This window comes from Alligator sinensis, unplaced genomic scaffold (genome assembly GCF_000455745.1).
Source record: "Alligator sinensis unplaced genomic scaffold, ASM45574v1 scaffold802_1, whole genome shotgun sequence".
Classification (NCBI taxonomy): domain Eukaryota; kingdom Metazoa; phylum Chordata; order Crocodylia; family Alligatoridae; genus Alligator; species Alligator sinensis.
The window spans coordinates 321,597-338,967 of record NW_005841918.1 but is presented as its reverse complement, the minus strand read 5'-3'; the positions used below and the strand labels follow the sequence as shown (position 1 = coordinate 338,967).

The 17,371-nt window shown below is 46.4% G+C and overlaps 1 protein-coding gene across 1 annotated transcript in view; it reads right to left on the bottom strand.

The window, feature by feature from the left end:
- The window catches only part of DYNC2H1 (dynein cytoplasmic 2 heavy chain 1), a 430,803-nt gene that overhangs the window by 291,849 nt on the left and 121,583 nt on the right, over positions 1-17,371 (bottom strand). The window contains 7 exon segments of the mRNA XM_014517608.2: positions 10,990-11,113; positions 12,538-12,636; positions 12,944-13,053; positions 13,660-13,801; positions 15,793-15,919; positions 16,265-16,351; positions 17,192-17,313. Coding sequence (XP_014373094.1) covers positions 10,990-11,113; positions 12,538-12,636; positions 12,944-13,053; positions 13,660-13,801; positions 15,793-15,919; positions 16,265-16,351; positions 17,192-17,313 — 811 coding nt within the window.

The window sequence follows — 17,371 nt, the reverse complement described above, 5'->3', positions numbered from 1 at the left end:
TGGTGTCATCTCCCCATAAGGTCGGCCCCTGCCACTGCCACAATGGCTCCTGCCTGGCTGGGTGAGGCCTGGAGCAACAATGTGCTCTGTGCCCCAGGCCAGAGAGGGGCCAGAGCCAAAGCCAAGACAAAGGGTAAGCAGTGGTAGGTGACAGGTGAGAAGAAGGAAGTAAAAAGCAGCGGAGGGTCCAAGGCATGAGGGATGGGGTACTGGCACCAGGGGGGCAGGCAGGCAGGCAGCAGAGGAGGCAAGCAGAGATGGAAGAAGGCACCAGGGGTGTAGGCACCAGAGAGGCACAGGTGTCACAGGGAGTCAAGTTAGGGGGGCAGGTGATGCAGGGGAAAAGCTAAGGGGGTGTGAAGGCTAGGCATCAGGCCACTTGACTTCCCCACCGCCTGCTCCTCTGCCACTGCTTCCCTCTCTGCCACTGAATTCCCTGTTGCAGCAGTCAGAGGGATGAATTTAAGATGACCCTCCAATAATTAGATTCTACACACAGAAAATTTTATAACAAAATGTATACATTTTTTTTGTATAGCATCTAATTATTGAGGAACGGTCTTAAATTACAAGTTATCTTAGATCTGGGTAAATAAGGTATATATCAAAAGAATAAAAAACAAAAATGCATTGAATTTAAAATAATAATAATACTGAGAGATACAGCCCAGATTAAAGACTCAATGAGATGATCCAGCAATGCAAAAGGAACTTTAAAGTCAGTCCTAAATACACAACAGTGTAAAGACGAATACTTTATCACTTCATATTTATCCAGTCCACTGAGGCGGTATTTGGAAGTCAGCTGGGATGATGGCATGTAATCAGTGGAGCTACCCTGCACCAGCTGATATAAAATAAAGCAGCACTGAGGCCCCAGTAACTTGTGTTAAGAACCAGTTTACCTCTCACACCTGACTCAGGATCCCCTCCTTTCCTAACTCAGTTGTGCTGAAGTTGTGCACAGTGCAACTGAGAACTGTCTCCTAAAATCCTTAGAGACCAATTAGTCTTGTGCACCTGGCAGAAGTTACATTAATCAAGCAATTAACACATTAATTGTGTGATAAATGGTATCATGCAAATGACCAAGCAATTTATCTTGCAATAAAATGGCAAACCTGCCTCAGAGATGTTACTCCTTAAACGCAAAACTTCTTGTGGTGAGTACCTATCATGCATTCATTTGAATGTCTGAAATATTATTTAGACCCTCCACTATGCCACAGTGCTCTGGTCTCCCTCCTCTGCCTCCAAGGGAAAGGGAAGGAAGGATGGAAACATGGAAGGACAGAAGGACTTTGACTTTTTAAGTACTTTATTCATGAGTTTGGGGTCTAAAAAGTTGGCCCCTCTGGGGTCCAGGTCCAATATACAAAGCAAAGACAAACAAATTACCATCAAACCAAGAGCACCATTGTCATTACATTCCTAACACCACACCATGACAGACACCTTCACTGTATTGCATGTTGTGCCTAATATGCCATTATGCGGTCGGGACATCAGCCACATGGTCGCATAGACCAAAGCCCTCTATAAACAAACGATTCCTACCCTGCTCTATCCAATCATACACGTGACAAACCCTTCAACTTCCCACACAAAGAAAAAAACAAAAAGCAGTCTCGTGAGGGCCTAGGGTGCAGCATGAGCTGGGAGTCAGTCTGACACTGAGCCTGCCCAGTTGCCCAGACCAGTCATGACATCAGAGCGCGTATTGAAGACGGCCGTCCTCCACATGGCACAGCGCTCCCTCAAAGGCCCAGCATGCCTCGAAGGTGGGCACCGCCTGCCAGAGCACAGCGTGCTTGAATTCCAGTGAGAGGCACACCTGCACCAGGTAGCCAAAAAGCTGCAGGGCATCAGCTGAGCCAGTCCCGGCAAGCCAGTTGTGGTGGCTCTTGAAGACAGCCATCTTGGTCTGACCCAGTAGAAAGTTGGCCAGGCAGACAGCGCCCCACTCAGCTTCCCGGTACGGGTAGGAGCACATGTAGGTGGTATCCAAGAGGTTCCTTCCCAGCACTCACAGTGGCGGCTCAAGGGTGAGAAAGAGCAGCCACAGGCGGGGACAGTTGAGGAAGATGTGAAAGAGGTTCTCCTCAATGGCCCCAGGGCAGAAGGGACAGGTCGTCAAGGCAGCTGGGCCAAAGATGCAAATGTGCCAGTGGCTAGGATGCTGTGCAGCAATTGCCATTGGAAGTCACCAATCTTCCTCGCGGTTGGCCGCTTATACGTGTGCCAAGCCAGGTGGGCCAATGGGGAATCTGGCGGCCTTAGGCGCCATCACCACGGTGTATCAGAGTGGCCTGCCAGCACCTGGGCATGGCAGAGGTGAACCACCCAGGCATATAGGTTTCTACGCAACAGAAAAGCAAAGGGGCAACCCATGTCACTGTTAGGAGACACAGGGAGCGTCAGCAGGGTGCCAGGCCTGCCGGCCAGCTCACCAGCCACAGCCAGGGGGAGGGGCGGCCGCGGGGGGGCAGGCCCGGCCGCCCCGCTCCCCAGCCACAGCCAGGGTGACTGGCAGCATGGGAAAAGCCTCGCTCAGGGCATTCATGGCGCGGGGGACCTGGCATGCCCAGAGATGGTCATCCAGAGTGGCTGCTGCCTCCGGTGGGAGGGCAGCCTGGATGTCATGCAGGAGAGGGCCCACGCTGCCGACAGAACGGATGCCTAGCTAGGTGGTCAGGGCCTCAGGAAAGAGCCAGGCCGACCGAGTAGGGTCAAGGAGATGGCTCTGGTGGACGACACACGCCTGGATGAGAGCGGCCATGAGGCTGGCAGAGGCCAGGTTCAGCACGGGGTGCCTCAAGGATGGGTTCTGCATCAGGGGCTCCCTCAACAGCTGTGGAAACTACAGGTGCCGGGCCCAGGGCTGGAGGTGGAAGGTGGCCTGCCAGGCTCATACCATGCCATGGTAGAAAGCTGGAAGCAACACCCAATTCAGGAGTATGAAGAGCTCCCGGTTGAAGCCAAGGGCCCTCACCCTCTGCAGGAACCAGCACACCAGTTGTTGCCAGGGTAGGCACTCCTCGCTCTGGAGGAGTTGCTGAACAGCTTGCGGGTGGAAGGCAGCCACCTAGCTCGCGAGGTTGAAAGGCTCTGGTCCCCCTCAACACCAGGTGGGTAAAGAACATCTTGTGGGAGCCAGAGCTGCCCATTCCAGAAAAAATCTACCAGGAGGCACTGGAGCCTCTTAAGTAGGTCCAATGGCAGGTCGAGTACGGTGCACCGGTGACACAGGGTTGCCCCCACCAGGTTGTCTGCGATGAGGACATGTCCATGGTAGGACAGGCTGGGTAGGCGCCAAATCCACTGTTGTAGGCAGGCCTCTACCCCTTCCTCAAGGCTCTCCCAGTTGCACGCCATGAAGGTCGGTGGCCCTGGGAACACGCTCAGAACCTTGAGGCCCTCACAGCGCCAGGTGAGGTCGCCTGGCAAGTTCAGGGGCTTGCGCTTATCCACGCACCAAGCAGCAGGGTATCACTCTTGGCCTAGTTAATATGGGCCAAGGAGGTGCGTTCATAGGCTCGCTAGCAGTCTGTCAGGGCCCACATGTCTTCCTGGGTGTTAAGGAAAATAGTCATGCTGTCTGCATACACCGACAGCCGGAGCGGAGGGCCAATGGATGGACCCGTGGCCGATGGCAAGGCCACACTACTCAGGCGGTGCTGCAGCATGTGCAGAAACAGTTCGATAGCCAGGGCATAGAGCATTCCCGACAAGAGGCAGCCCTGATGGATGCCCCTGTGCACGGGAAGTGGGGGGCAGAGCATGCCATTCATCTTGAGCAGGCTGAAGATGTCTTGATACAAGACCCAGAGGGCCCCGGTGAAGAGGGGCTCGAAACCAAAGGCCTCCAGGGTCTGGAAGAGGTAGGCGTAGCCCAAACAAAGGCCTTCTCCTGGTCCAGAGAGATGAAGCCGATGTCTAGGCCGAAGAGTTCACTGACTGCAAGTGAGTCACGCAGCAGGAACAGGTTGTCTTGGATGGTACTGCCCAGCACGCAGTAGCTCTGCTCAGGCCCAGTGATGGAGGCCATGACAGTGTGGGTGTGGGTCGCCAGTGCTTTGGCCAGAATTTTGTAGTCCACACACAGCAGAGAGACTGGCCACCAGTTCTTAATGCAGCCCAGGTCTCCCTTCTTGGGCAGCAGCATGAGTACCGCTTGGTGTCAGCTGATCAGCAGGACCTTGTCAGCAAGGCTGTCCTGGAAAACGTGCAAGAGGCAGGGGCTGAGGAGAGGTCAGAAGGTCTTGCAGAACTCGGCAGGTAACCCATTGAGGCCTGGGGCTTTGCCGGAGGCGAAGCCAGCTGCGGCAACTGCCAGCTCCTCCAGAGACAATTCCCGCTCAAGCTCACTGGCCTCCAGGGCACAGAGATGTGGTAGGCCCTCGTGGAGTTCCCGTGTGACCTTGGGGCAGGACGGCTCGATCGCAAACAGGTCATGATAAATGGTGACAGCATGCTCGCATACTTCACCGGGTCCAGAATTACCCAGCCCTCAGGGGTTTTGAGGTGATCTAAGACTTTGCTTGCTGCCCACTGCTGCTCCAGGTTGAAGAAGTGGGTTGGGGTGTCTGTTTCTGCCAGCTCTTGGCAGCCGGCGCAGATCCTTGCTCCGCAGGCCGCGCTCTCCACGAAGTCACGCAGGCATTTCCTGTGGAATTAGAGGCTTTCGCACAGCACTGCATTACTGCCAGCAGTCAGCAGAGCAGCCTTGAGTTCTGCCAGATCTTCCTCCAGCTCTCAGGTATGGTGACACAGTTAATTTGTGGCCAGCTGGGTGTACTGCTGGCAAAAGGCCCGGATCAGTACCTTGCCCACATCCCACCATAGCTTCCAGGAGGAGTAGCTCGGTCTCGTGGCTTCCCAGCCCCACCAAAAGTCAGCGAAGCAGTCCTGGAAGTAGGAGTCTTGAAGAAGGCTGACTTTGAAGTACCAACAGGGTGCCCACATGCAGGTTCTACCTGACAGGCTCACTTCACAGCAGACCAGGCCATGATATGGCAGAACCTAGGGAACAATGCGGGTGCTGCGCAGGAGTGGCAAATGGTGCCTGGTGACATAAAGGCGGTCAAGGCAGGCCATGGTGAGACCACCAGCACTCATCCTGGCCCAGGTGTACTGGCGCATGTCAGGATGCAGGGCTCACCAGACATCAACGAGGCCTGCAGTCTCCAGGGCAGATTGTAGCTTGCGGGCTGAGGGTAGGTGAGGCTCAGGCCCTGTGTGGCCTAGCAGGGCATCAATGGTGCAGTTAAAGTCCCCGCCTACAAGGAGCAGGTCATCATCCTCACTAGCATCGTGCAGGAGGGTGGCCAAGGTCTTGAAGACATTGATGAGTAGCAGGTGGTGTTGTGCTAGGGTGTCAGGAACAGTCAGCAGGCAGCCAGGGACGACCTCCCATGCCACCGCCGTATCATGCTGTAGTTGTGGCAATAGAAGAGTTGCGACCCTGGCACTAAAGTTGGTGCCATGGCTCAGGAACAAGTGACCTCACCAGGCAGCATGCCAAGCCACCTGGTTGACCCCGTCAGAATGGGTCTCCTGGAGGAAAGCGAAGGCCAGCCACTTCTGGCGCACAAGTTCCAGGACAGCCTCCCATTTCACCGGATCTCAACAGCCATTGATGTTTGGGAGAGGAAAAGCGAGGTAAGGTGTAGGTGGAAAAACGAGCACCCAAGAGCAGAGCAAAAAAGCAGAGAGAGGTTTGGGAAGACCTATCATGCCCTACTCTACTCTAGGGACGCCCCCAGGCCCCACTCATCTCTCATCCACTGTGCGAGATTCTCCAGACAGCAAGTCATCTGCCAAGTGCCTAGAACTTGTTGCATAAGCTTGGCCCCAGCTCTGGCAGCCTTGACAAAGTGTTTAGGATCTGCGCACCACTGGCTGATAACATGGGCTGGACATTTCTGACAGAAGCACAACAAGGCTGCACCCCAGATGGGAGTTCACCCACAAACAGTGTCTACACCCTCAGTGTCTAGACACATCAGCCTCCTCTCATCGTCGAGGACTGGCTCCAAGAGAGCAATCTCCACCTTATGGGGGGGGGGAAGAGGCTATCCTGCTCTTGAGGTCGCTTGCGACGCTCAGAAAGCTGCATCTCCTTTTCACTAGCTTCCTCATCCAATTCGGTAGGCTAGGATGCAACCAAGAGGTTAGCAGACTCCTCTGCTGCCCCCTGGGATGGGCCTCCGGAAAAGAGGCATTCTGCATAACTTTTATCGCCACCCAACTCTGGAAAGTGGGAGACAGAAAAGGGGTTGGTGACCTCCGCCATCACCTCCCCTGCCTCCAAGTTGTCCCCATCCGCAGTCACCTGCAACAGGGTCACCGGCATAACAGACTGAACAAGGTCAGGCTCCCCAGCAGGGGCCCCGCCGGCACTGGCAGAGGAGGGTCTTAGCGGGCATAGGATATCCTGAGAGGCTCCCTTCACCTTCCTCTCTTTGCTCTTCTTCTTCCTAGTGGCAGGTGGCCCATTCTTCGTAGCAGATGGGCCAGACTGCTTCCGGCCCGCTTCCCCGGGGCCAGCCACCTGAGACAAGGCCATGGTGGAGGGTGGCTGGGAGGAGGCCCGAGCCCCATCGCCCAACAGGGCCTTGGCACCACAGTCACTGACCACCCCAGTCGCCTCAGCCGGGGCGGTCAGGGCAGGCAGGGAGCAAGTGGAGGCATCAACCCCTCTACCTGGTGGGGCCTTTGCACCAGGAGGCATGGGCACCATAGGTGGAATGGGCAGGAGAGAGGGCTGGGGAACAGTCCCAGCCCCTCCGCTGGATGGTGCTGTCATGCGGGAGACTCCAGCCCCCTTGAATGGAACAGGGGTGAAAGGAGGTTGGGAAGAGCTCCCAGCCTCGCTGGGCAGTGCCTGTATCCCAGAAGTGGATGCACCATCTGTCAGCGCCATCGCAGTTGCCAATGTTCCGGCTGCTTTCCCCCGCGGGCACTGGGCTGCTAGGTGGGAAGAGCTACCACATTGGAAACACGTGGTTTCCCCCAAGGAAAAATTAATCACAAACCTCCGCTCATCGAACGTGAGGTTCAAGAAGTGAGGCAGAGACTGTGGGCCTTCTCTGAAGAACATGAAAACCTGTCTTTGAAAAGAGAAGACATGCTTCAGCTTTGGATCCTTGCTGGCGAAAGGGACTTGTAGGAACCCCATAGGGCTCGAGTTTCTTGGCCAGCTGCTAGTCATTCACATGTGGGGGCACCAGTCTCACTGCCTGACTGTCTAGGGGCGTGACAAGATAGTGTACGCCCACAATGCCTAGGATGTGTATATTAACTAGAGATAAGTGTCTGGGAATGAGGCCATAAAAAACTAAATGGAAGGGGAAAAGGGGTGGAGTGAAAAGAGTCAGGCGGGAGGGGCAGGTTATGAGGGTTAGAAAAAAAACCAGAAACAGAAAAAAAGAAAAAAGGGGTGAGGGGAATTAAGAGCACCCTTCGAAAGGCAAGATATAGAAAAAGATAACTCCCCACAATAAACAAGCAAAAAAGAGAGAAAGAAAGAAAAAGAAACAGTAAAAAAAAGCTGTGAAGTAGCGACTCACAGACAAAGAAACTGGAAGTGAAGGGGGAGGGGACAGAGAGAGCAGAGAAAAAGAAAAAACACCACAAAAATGCAAAAAAAGAATCAGAAAGGGAGATGAACAGAAGCAAGAGACCTTTAGACAAGTGGGAGTCAGAAAAAAGAGATAGGAAGCCAGGGAGTCTTAGGCTCAGGATCGTCCCACACAGCTCCAAGTGAGCCTGGTCCAAAGTGTCTAAAGTGGAAGGAAGGAAAGAAGGGAAGCAGCTGGCTCAATGATAGGCCACCCTACGGCAAGCTTGCAGGGAGCCTTCTCACCCTTGCTTCTATGCAAGGGGCTAGCAGGGGCTGATCAGGGTGTAGACTGTGATTAGCACCTGTGACTGTTGGGGGATGTCCAGGTAGCCCCTCACCTGTCTGGCAACCTGGGTGACAGAAATGTTTGCAACCCAAGAATTTTAAAGGGTTGCTGGTGCTTGAACACCAGAAACCTACTAAAGCTGGTGAGAAGTAAAAGGGGTCACTAACAGGCTCTTCTGGGGGCAGGGGAGGAAGTACAGAGCAGTCTTCTTTCACCCCCTGGCTGAAGACTGTACTTTTGTCATGCTCTAGACCAGGGGCAGGCAATTATTTCGGGCAGAGGGCCACTTAACAAGTTTTGGTGACCTGCTGGGGGCCATATAGGTAGCCCTGCCCCTTGACAGTTGCCCTGCCCCTAGTCACCCCATTGGGACCAGAAGTCCTGCCCCCTAACCCCTGACCTTTGCCACCACAAGTCACTCTCCTTGCTGCCTCCACCCCCACCCAAATACTCCTTTTGGGAGTGGAGGTTGCCATCTTAGAACCAGGAAAAAAACCAAATCATACACTAGAAGTAAAACACCTACTATACTTTAATCTTATTTAAAAAAATATTTGTCATGACTTGTAATTGTGTATTGTATATAGAAGGGATTGAATAATAACTCAAAAATGAAGAGTCACTCTTTCATATTGTGCATGTGTGTGGGGTGGGTTGTGAGAGGGCATGGCTGTGTAGGGGGTACATGTATATGTTGATGGGGGTTGTGGGGGCAAGGTGTGGATGTGTGGGGTGTGAGGGAAGGTGTGGGGTGCAGCTCCAGCACTCAGTGCAGGGGATGCCCCACACTGGAGGCTGCTATCTCCCCTACTCCCTGTGGCACAGGTCCCCGCACTCCACCAGGAGTGGAGGGAGCCCTGGCCCCTGCATCCCCGCAGAGTCCAGAGCGGGGCTTCCCCGCTATGAGTGTGGAGCTGCACGCGCGCATGGCGCAGAGCCCCTGCGATAGAAGCAGCCAGGCAGGCTGCGCAGGATGGCGCTCCTCACTCCCAGCGCAGCCCTGGCTATTTCTACTGCAGGGGCTCTGCGCTGCGCAGCTGCAGCTCCGCACTTGCAGGGGGGAAGCCCCACGCTGGACTCAGCGGGAAAGCAGGGGGCAGGGCTCCCTCCACTCCTGGCTGAATGTAGGGACCTGCACAGCAGGGAGTGGGGGAGGCAGCAGGTTTCAGTGGGAGGCTTCCCCCGCTGTGAGTGCTGGAACTGCAGGTGCACGGCGCAGAGCCCCGGCAATAGGGCAGGCAGAGACAGAGGCCGGAGGGGGCTGTTGGGGGCTGCTGGGGGGCTGTCCATGTGGGTGCCTTGCTCCCACCCTCATGGTTGGAAGGGCAGGGCGGGGCACAATTTATTGGGGAAGGCACCACAGGCAAAATGAAAGTGCCTGGTGGGATGGATCAGGCCCATCAGCCGTATTTTGCCTACACCTGCTCTAGCCACAGGGTTTTGAATGTATGCCTGTCCATATAATAAAACAGTGCTTTATTTTTTGCCATGTTACAAACTTTGTGAAGAGTTCTGACTCGAACCACACTATAAGCTTTGATTCACTTGTGATCCACAAGTCATTCTGTTCCTGAAGGTAGGCTTTTCTGAAGGTACACTGCTAACTTACTGATGCTGGTGGTAGTGATATCTAGTGGTTAGAGCCCTCAGCCAGGAAAGGAGAAACCTGAGTTCCTCAATCTGAAAAAAGAATTCCCAGGAAAGAAGTCTAACCACCAAGCTACAGAGCAATTTGAGTGCAGGTTCCTGTTGAAGCTGGGCCACTCAATGTTAGGGGTACAACCAGACAAACAGTCAGGGCTTGTCTCTAAAAGGTTCACAGTCCAGGTGGGTCAGGAACAGACAGGGTCCAGAGTAGAGTCAAGGGTCAAGGGAATCAGGAGCAGGAAGTCAAAAGACCAAGGTCTGTAATGGACCAAGATACCGTCACTCTGGGTACAGCCATGAGGTGTCAGGATCAGGAAGCAGAGATCCAGGTGTGAATCATTAGACAGAGGGACCTGAGCAGGCACGTGGGCTATTTCCAAACTAAAGCCATGAGCCAGGAGATGACTATGAGAAGACCAGGGTGTGGACTGGACTGCAGTGAAGAACAAGCAGAGGGATTGGAGGGTGAAGAGCTGGCAAATGTGGAGCAAAGGGATCAGTAGGCAGGAAAAGAATGAAACTAGGAAGCCAACAAGCAGAACCCAGAGAGCAGAAAATTAGAAAAAAAAACTGGCAGGACCCCAGGAACTAAGAACCATGACTCAGAAGCCTACAGCTAGATAGAGAAGCATCTGTCATGTTGATGATACTGCTTAGCACTAACAGAGCTGCTTATAAACTGGTTATAAACAGGCAGCCATGCCCATGCAGGCAACTGTGGCCGGCTACAAGTAATATCCCAACTTAGCTGAAACTCTTGACTTAGACACATCAACATTTTTTTAATGACTTAGAGGACTTTTAACAACGCACGAGCTCTTGAATATACCATGCTTTATTGCTTGATTAGTTAATCTTGCTTCCCAACACCTGTTGATAAGCAACATTTCCCCTCCATTCCCAAATTGCTGTAAAGTCTCTGTGCCTTCAAATGAATGAAAGCACAACTGCAATACTAAACAAACTGGTTTCAACTTTAAGTTTTTTTCCAACTATTCGAGTTGGTCTAATAAAAGACATCAGATTTACCCAAAGAAACATGTCTGCCTATGTCTTTAGACCAACGTGGTTACAACCTACACCACCGAGCCCTAAATTAAAGCACTTCATTTCTTAACTCTACAAGAGCCAGAATTCCTACACACAAAACATGTGCTTGGAAGTACTAGTGAGGCATTAACTTCACCTTTGTGAATGGTTGATCAGTCTGTCTTGTTTCATCCTATTAAATGGAACTCTAAATATCCCTTCTCACATATGACCAATCACAAAACCACCAATGCAATTCACACATCATGTTGCTAGTCAAATGACAGCAGAAAAGAGCAAAATCCCAACCACTGTTCATGTCTCTGAAAACAATTGGTTTAAAAATCAGATTCTACATATGATCTACTGAATTAACTGACTCTCTAATATGATAGACATTTACCTTGAGCAACAAGATCTTTTCTTAGCAGTGGATAAAGAACAGGTTCTACTCCATCCATCTCCTGTATAATGAGTGTTTTCCCAAATCTCACTGCTAGCTCAAGAACAGTAATGATGTTTGTATCCTGTAAAAATAAAAGGTCCACTGATTCATTTAGTTTCTTAACAGTGATAATAATACATTAGACATAGATAGAACAATTAAATGCTGTGTGAGGATTTTAATTATGAACAGGAATAGGATTTCTGAGTATTAACAGACTACCTGAGCTTTTTCATTACATGTGCAATATTGTACACAATTCTTTTGGTGAAGTCTGCTAGTTAATCGTAACTGCTGTATTTAACTAAACTATCTCTATATATTCAAACAGTAAGAGCAGCGTCCCCTGAAAGCAAGTCACTGAACAATCTAAATCAGTGAAACTGATATACCTGAGATCCAGTGAACTGGAACAAAGAATATAAAAAGTCTCTTCTACCATCTTTTAACACCTCTCTACCACCAGGAAACATAACTACTAGAGCAGAACAGAGATAGAGAGACAAATTTGCAGAGGTATTTGGGAATACATATGAAATAGACCTTTCTTGTTTGTGAACTTTTTTCTGTGCAACCCAGAACATTAGAATAACAAAGACTGATAATCTTCTACAGTTGTGGCATAGCACTGCTCTCTCAAAGACAAGCATTTGAGTTTCTCTCAGAATAATAAGTATAGTACCTGTGAAAATCTGATTTGAATTCCACAGATCACCTTTCCAAATTTGGGCTATAGATAAACTGTAAAGATAAGATGTGGAAACTGCTATCAAATAGAGTCTGTCTTTCTGTACTCCCCATGTAACAAGACTTCAGCAGGTTTCTAATTCAGTTTTCTCTCTCCCACCAAGAAGTTCTTCAGTAAATTTTCTTGAGAGTGTAGTTCTTCATAGCAATAACCAATAATCTCTTTAATTCTAAACTAGGTATTCAAACGTTAATTGGCAAATGATAGGATATTGGAAAACTCAAGTAAGAAATACACAGATTCATAAGGAAAGTCTGGAGACCACTTTCATCAAAATGTGTTGATGTGGTCTTAAATATACTTTATCTTTATTAAAAATAAATAAATAAATAAAGCATGAAATCCTCCTGGGTAGAAATAGCACAAAAGTTTAAAAGAACCAAAATATACGGCTCTTTAATTTTAAATAATCTGATTTCCCTGCTACTTGAGTCTACAAATCATCTCTATACATTTATAAATACAAAGGATTTTTCTTAATCAAACATAAGAACAAATTTGAAAAAAATAGATATTTTCTAATCTTAAATTAAGATGTAAACTGGACCTGCCAATTTTTTTTCACAATTTGGGTGCTAAATATATAGTCAAAGGGCTTCTCAGTAGTTTTAGTTATTTCCTACTAGAACTTTGTGAAAACTTTTCTTATCCTAGGAATCTGGCTCTGTCACTTGTGAATGCCAGCATGCTTTCAATTCACATTCTGCCTGTCTTCGGGCAGAAAAACTCCAAGAGTTAGAAATAAAAGTATACTTGACCTGCTGATTAATAACTTCCAAACGTAATTCTTTCAAGTGCGTCTTCAACCATTCTGTAGCTCTGGAAGAAGGATCTATCAAAAACGGACAAATCTGACTCTGAAAAAAAAATGCATTATCATATTGTCAAAAGTTTATCATCATAGCAAGGGGTAGCTCACATGTTGGGCCTTAATTGATTGACAGAGGGCCTTTCTTTTAGAATTTCCAGATAAAAAATGAAAAAACCCAAGAAGTAAAATGCATCTATTCTGCGACTGTTTTGTTTTGTTTTGTTTTAGACAACTGAAAGTTCTACATATAAACAGATCACATCTATTTATTTCTATAATGGTTGTGCCTTCAATAGACCTCTACAAAGGAAATGTACCTCAGAAAAGAAACAACAAATATAAGAACTATTTACCTGCAAAATCACAAGAGCATTTTCTATGGAAAGATCATCTGAGGGCAAACCTTCACTCTTCCAAATTAGTTCTTCACTCTCCGTACATAGGAACCGCCTTAAATCAAATTCTGTCAAATTAAAGATTCAATTATTAAATATATACAACATACCTTTGATGACATTTGTTTATTTTGCAAGTCCCTGCTTTAAAACTTATAAAAGCACCTGCCCAATACAGTACAGTTCTGTCGCTTTCTTTTAGACCTATTATACTGTTTGCAGTTCTTGCTATTTGTTATCTGGTATTAAAGGAAACTTATGAGAATGCTAGGACAAAAATAGCTTAACTTAAAACATTCTTTGTCTTTAGGCATGGGCAAGGTAACAGTATTCCAGGTGAGATGAGTGAGATGATTCACCATTTACAACTTTGCTTTTTCCACACACATTGTGGACTTACATGAAAAGTTATAAGCTTTCCACATTCACGCAACATGAGCATTTTAGAAGACATATCCCTAGACAAGAATTAATTTTGTCACTTTTCTCTCTAGAAATACCATATTCAGTAAGGCCACTGACTGAGTTGTACCTCCCCATAATAACAGTAATTCTATTGATCATTTATATGTGCTATTATTTTCCAAAATATATAAACAAAAAGGCATAGCAGAATTACTAATCTCTCTCACTTTTTGGCACAACTTTGTTTTTAATGAAAATAAAATATTTACTTTCAAGACCAGCTGATTTTGTCCATTCATCCAGGCTGGCTTTTCGTTGATCCTCTGGAGCAGCAGAAAGATAGGTAATAAAAGCAGCAGCCAACTGAGCTCTTTTAGGTAGAGTACTTAGTTCATCAGTTATCTCTGCAACCTAAAAAAAGTGTGTAGCATATGTGTGTATTACAAAAAAAAAAAGCTATATTAAAAGAATCTTAAGGGTCCAAAGTCAAACACTCAAAAGTTATGAAAAGCAGCCTTAACTCAGCACCCTGATACACAATCCTTAATTACATGTTCGCTTGATTTTTCCTATAGTTAGACAACAATCGCAGTCTCATCCTCAACTCATATCCCACTGTCAATCTTCCTCTCCCCACAAGAACAGCCTCAAGCTCCAGCTTCTCCCTCTAACAGATTTGTTTAAATCTTTTTCTCCCACCCTACTGTAAAGATGCAGTTTTTGTCCCACGAGTATTCAAATCAAGCGGTTTCCTCCACCACACTGGTTGTCCAACCACTGTGGTATTAACAACACACGAGAGACACTCTGCTTCTCATTTCAGGTGCTCAGAACTAGAGCTGGTATGGCCCACAACAGCCCAGACCTGTAACAACAGGGAAAGTCCTTCTAGTTCTGGGTTGTAGTAAACTCAGTGTGGACAAAGTCTTCAGAAAATTTATCTGCAACAATACGTGTAATGAATGGTTAAAGTTTGACAGGTATAAGAAATTGAAAGCAAGGTGCTATAAAGAAGGTAGCACTCCAGACTCTACCTACAATACAGAGCCCAGCAAATGTTGCATGCATATTATAGCCACAAATATTTTAGCTATCTGATGAAACACGCTTATCTTTTATCTCTGAATACAGAATCTATTCTAATCACTACACAATCTCTGCTTAAATATATTATAATAGTCAACATATCAAGAGTTTCAAAGAGCTGCTACATTAAAAAAAAAAAAAAACAAGCTGACAAAGAGAAGTTTAATTCTTTCAACCCAGACAAGTTGAATCTTGGGTTTCAGACGTATCTAATTTTCATTAAAGTCAAACAGTGTCTTTCTACTGACTTCTAAGGGAGTTGAATAGAATTTTTTTTGCCCAAGAATGAAATTGGCCCCAGCTACAGAATGAACAATACCAAGACTTGAACCAGCGATAGATTTTATAGTTTCATGTCCCACAAACCATTACAAATAGATTCTATAGGGATGAAATCCTTTCAGTGAGAATTTGCAGAAACAGAGAGAAAATAATGTTTTTCCCAGTGTAGCCAGGCATCACTATAGGCTGAATTAAACACTTATAAGTTTAAACTTTATAGAGGCATGCAATTTGTTGTGACTTTTTGATTTCCCAACATAAAAAATTCATGGGGACTCCTTCTGAAAAGATGGGTCCTCAATGTTTTGCAAAGCTCTGTCACCTTCAAAGTTTCAGGTTAAGCACCCAAACTTGTTAAAGCTTGGACATAGCAACTGTCACATTACTGCTGTGATTTAAAAGTATTACCAGTTCCACATCAAGGAAATTATTATTTATCCCATGAAGCAATTAATTTTATGCACATTCCACACCTATCACTTAAAACAAAGCATCTTAATAAAACAGAAGAAAGCTGCAAAATAATTTTAAAAGAAAGTTTTCAATTGTGAAATGGAAAACAGTGGCATTCAGGAGCTGCAACGGACTGCCCTTTAACCTGTACTCCATACATATGGCAAAATACAGCAAACTAAACAGTTGCATTTAGGAAAAGGATACCATAAAACCTGTCTACGACAGGATCGTAATGGACTAGAAACAAGTTAGGGCTGAGACAGGATTCCAGTTCATAGGGGGAGCGGTCTGCTATTTCCATTTCTGCACTAGAAAATTTCTGGCAGTGGTGTAACATACAGATGACCAGGACACCAGACCCAGGTAGCAATCTTTGGGGGTCCACAAAAATAGCAGCAGCTATGCTGCCAGCCAAGGTTTATACCAACTAAATATACATAATTCCCCATGAGGCAGACTGGGACTGTACACATTTTCCTGTTTGAGCAGGTTTCCAGCCCTTATAGGCTCCATCTTAGGTTTCACTGTATAAACGTATGAATTAATGGCATATGTATTTTTTTTAAATTTCAACAAACCTGTATGTTCCATCTCTTGTGCTCCCTGTCAAGCTGATTAATTAGTACTTCTGCAGCTTTTAGTGTTTTTTGTGCTTTAGCTAGTTCTGCTTCAAGTTTGGCTGCTTCTGTTGTTCTACTTTGGAATCTGCAAAACAATTACTAACATTTTTATGCTACTATGATATATAAATACTTGATGTGATGCTACAAAATAGGAAGAGGTATATCAATTAGCTCTCAGAAAAGTGGATCAAACATTAAAATTGAAATAAGGATAACTATCTGTCCTTTTTGCAAAGGATGATAAACAGCTTCTATTTGAATTTTTCCCAAGCCTTAGGGAAATATCTCCATGCATTTCAAGAATACTAGATTAAGTAGCCCAATCATATATTTTAAGCCCCTTCTAGGAAAGTATCCAAATATAAAAATCAATAAATAAAGTTATCATAAAAATATTCTAAAGATATATGGAAGCAAACCAACATACTTATCTTTCAGTTCCGATACTTTCTGACCAACAGAGTTAAGCAGATCTTCCAGTTTTTGTTTTCTGTCTTCAGTTTTCTTTAGGTTCCTAAAAGATAATCAACTGTTTGATTAGGACAGCATATGCAGATCCATGGCTCATAAAAAGAAGAAAATAGAAAAGAACAACAGTTTGCTACTCGGAGGCTGTATTTGAGACCTCAATGCCCAAAGATACAAGGTTTCATCAATTCTCAGGACACAAATGTTAACAATGTCATACCGGCTTGATTCAAGTTGAATTTTTTCTGCCATTTAACATGTGGGGAAAGCCTCTCATCTTGGAATCAAGTAGGAGGCAGTAGAGGGACAGGAAGCTGGACTGGCTCTGGCCCTGACTCCAGACAGAGTCCAGGGACCAGCTGGAACAAGATCTACTTTCCATAAAACTATGCTAACTTGAATTAAATAAATATCTAACCTTTAGTCTGCATCAACTGAATTCTATATAATCTTTCGATTATTTTGCCTAACTTAGAAGTACTACAAAGCACCTGATCCCACTACTTTACACAGGCAGAAATATTTATTCAGCATGTATGCGTTTTTTGCCTCCTTGTTAACAATTTTAATATCTTTATTATTTCATCCATACGATTTCTAGGATATCTTATGTTCTTAATATATTGAAAATATTCTTCCTTTTGCCCTTAGACTGTAAGCCATGAATTTAGCCTGTATTCACCTTTTTAAAATTAATTTTCTGCACTTTGTTTCTGCACTTCTAGTTTATACAATAGCATTCGCTTTGCCACTAAATGAGAACCGGCCTTTAACCAAGTTTGTCAGTTGTGTACTATAACTGTATATTACCACTTTAAAAAAATAGTAACATTATGGATATTTTTGAAATTCTGAAAAATTGCAAGGTAAAGCGTGTATTACTCACGCCTGCAATCCTGCCTGTTCTTTTTCCAGAGGTTGAATTCGTTCCAGGACATAGGAATACTGGACATTGGCCTTAACCCAGGCTGCTAATGGAGCAGCTGCAGCACTGGCTCGTTTAGCATTCTGAAAATGTAATAGACGTTATTTTTTAAAGGTCCTTATTAAATGTCACACACAAAAA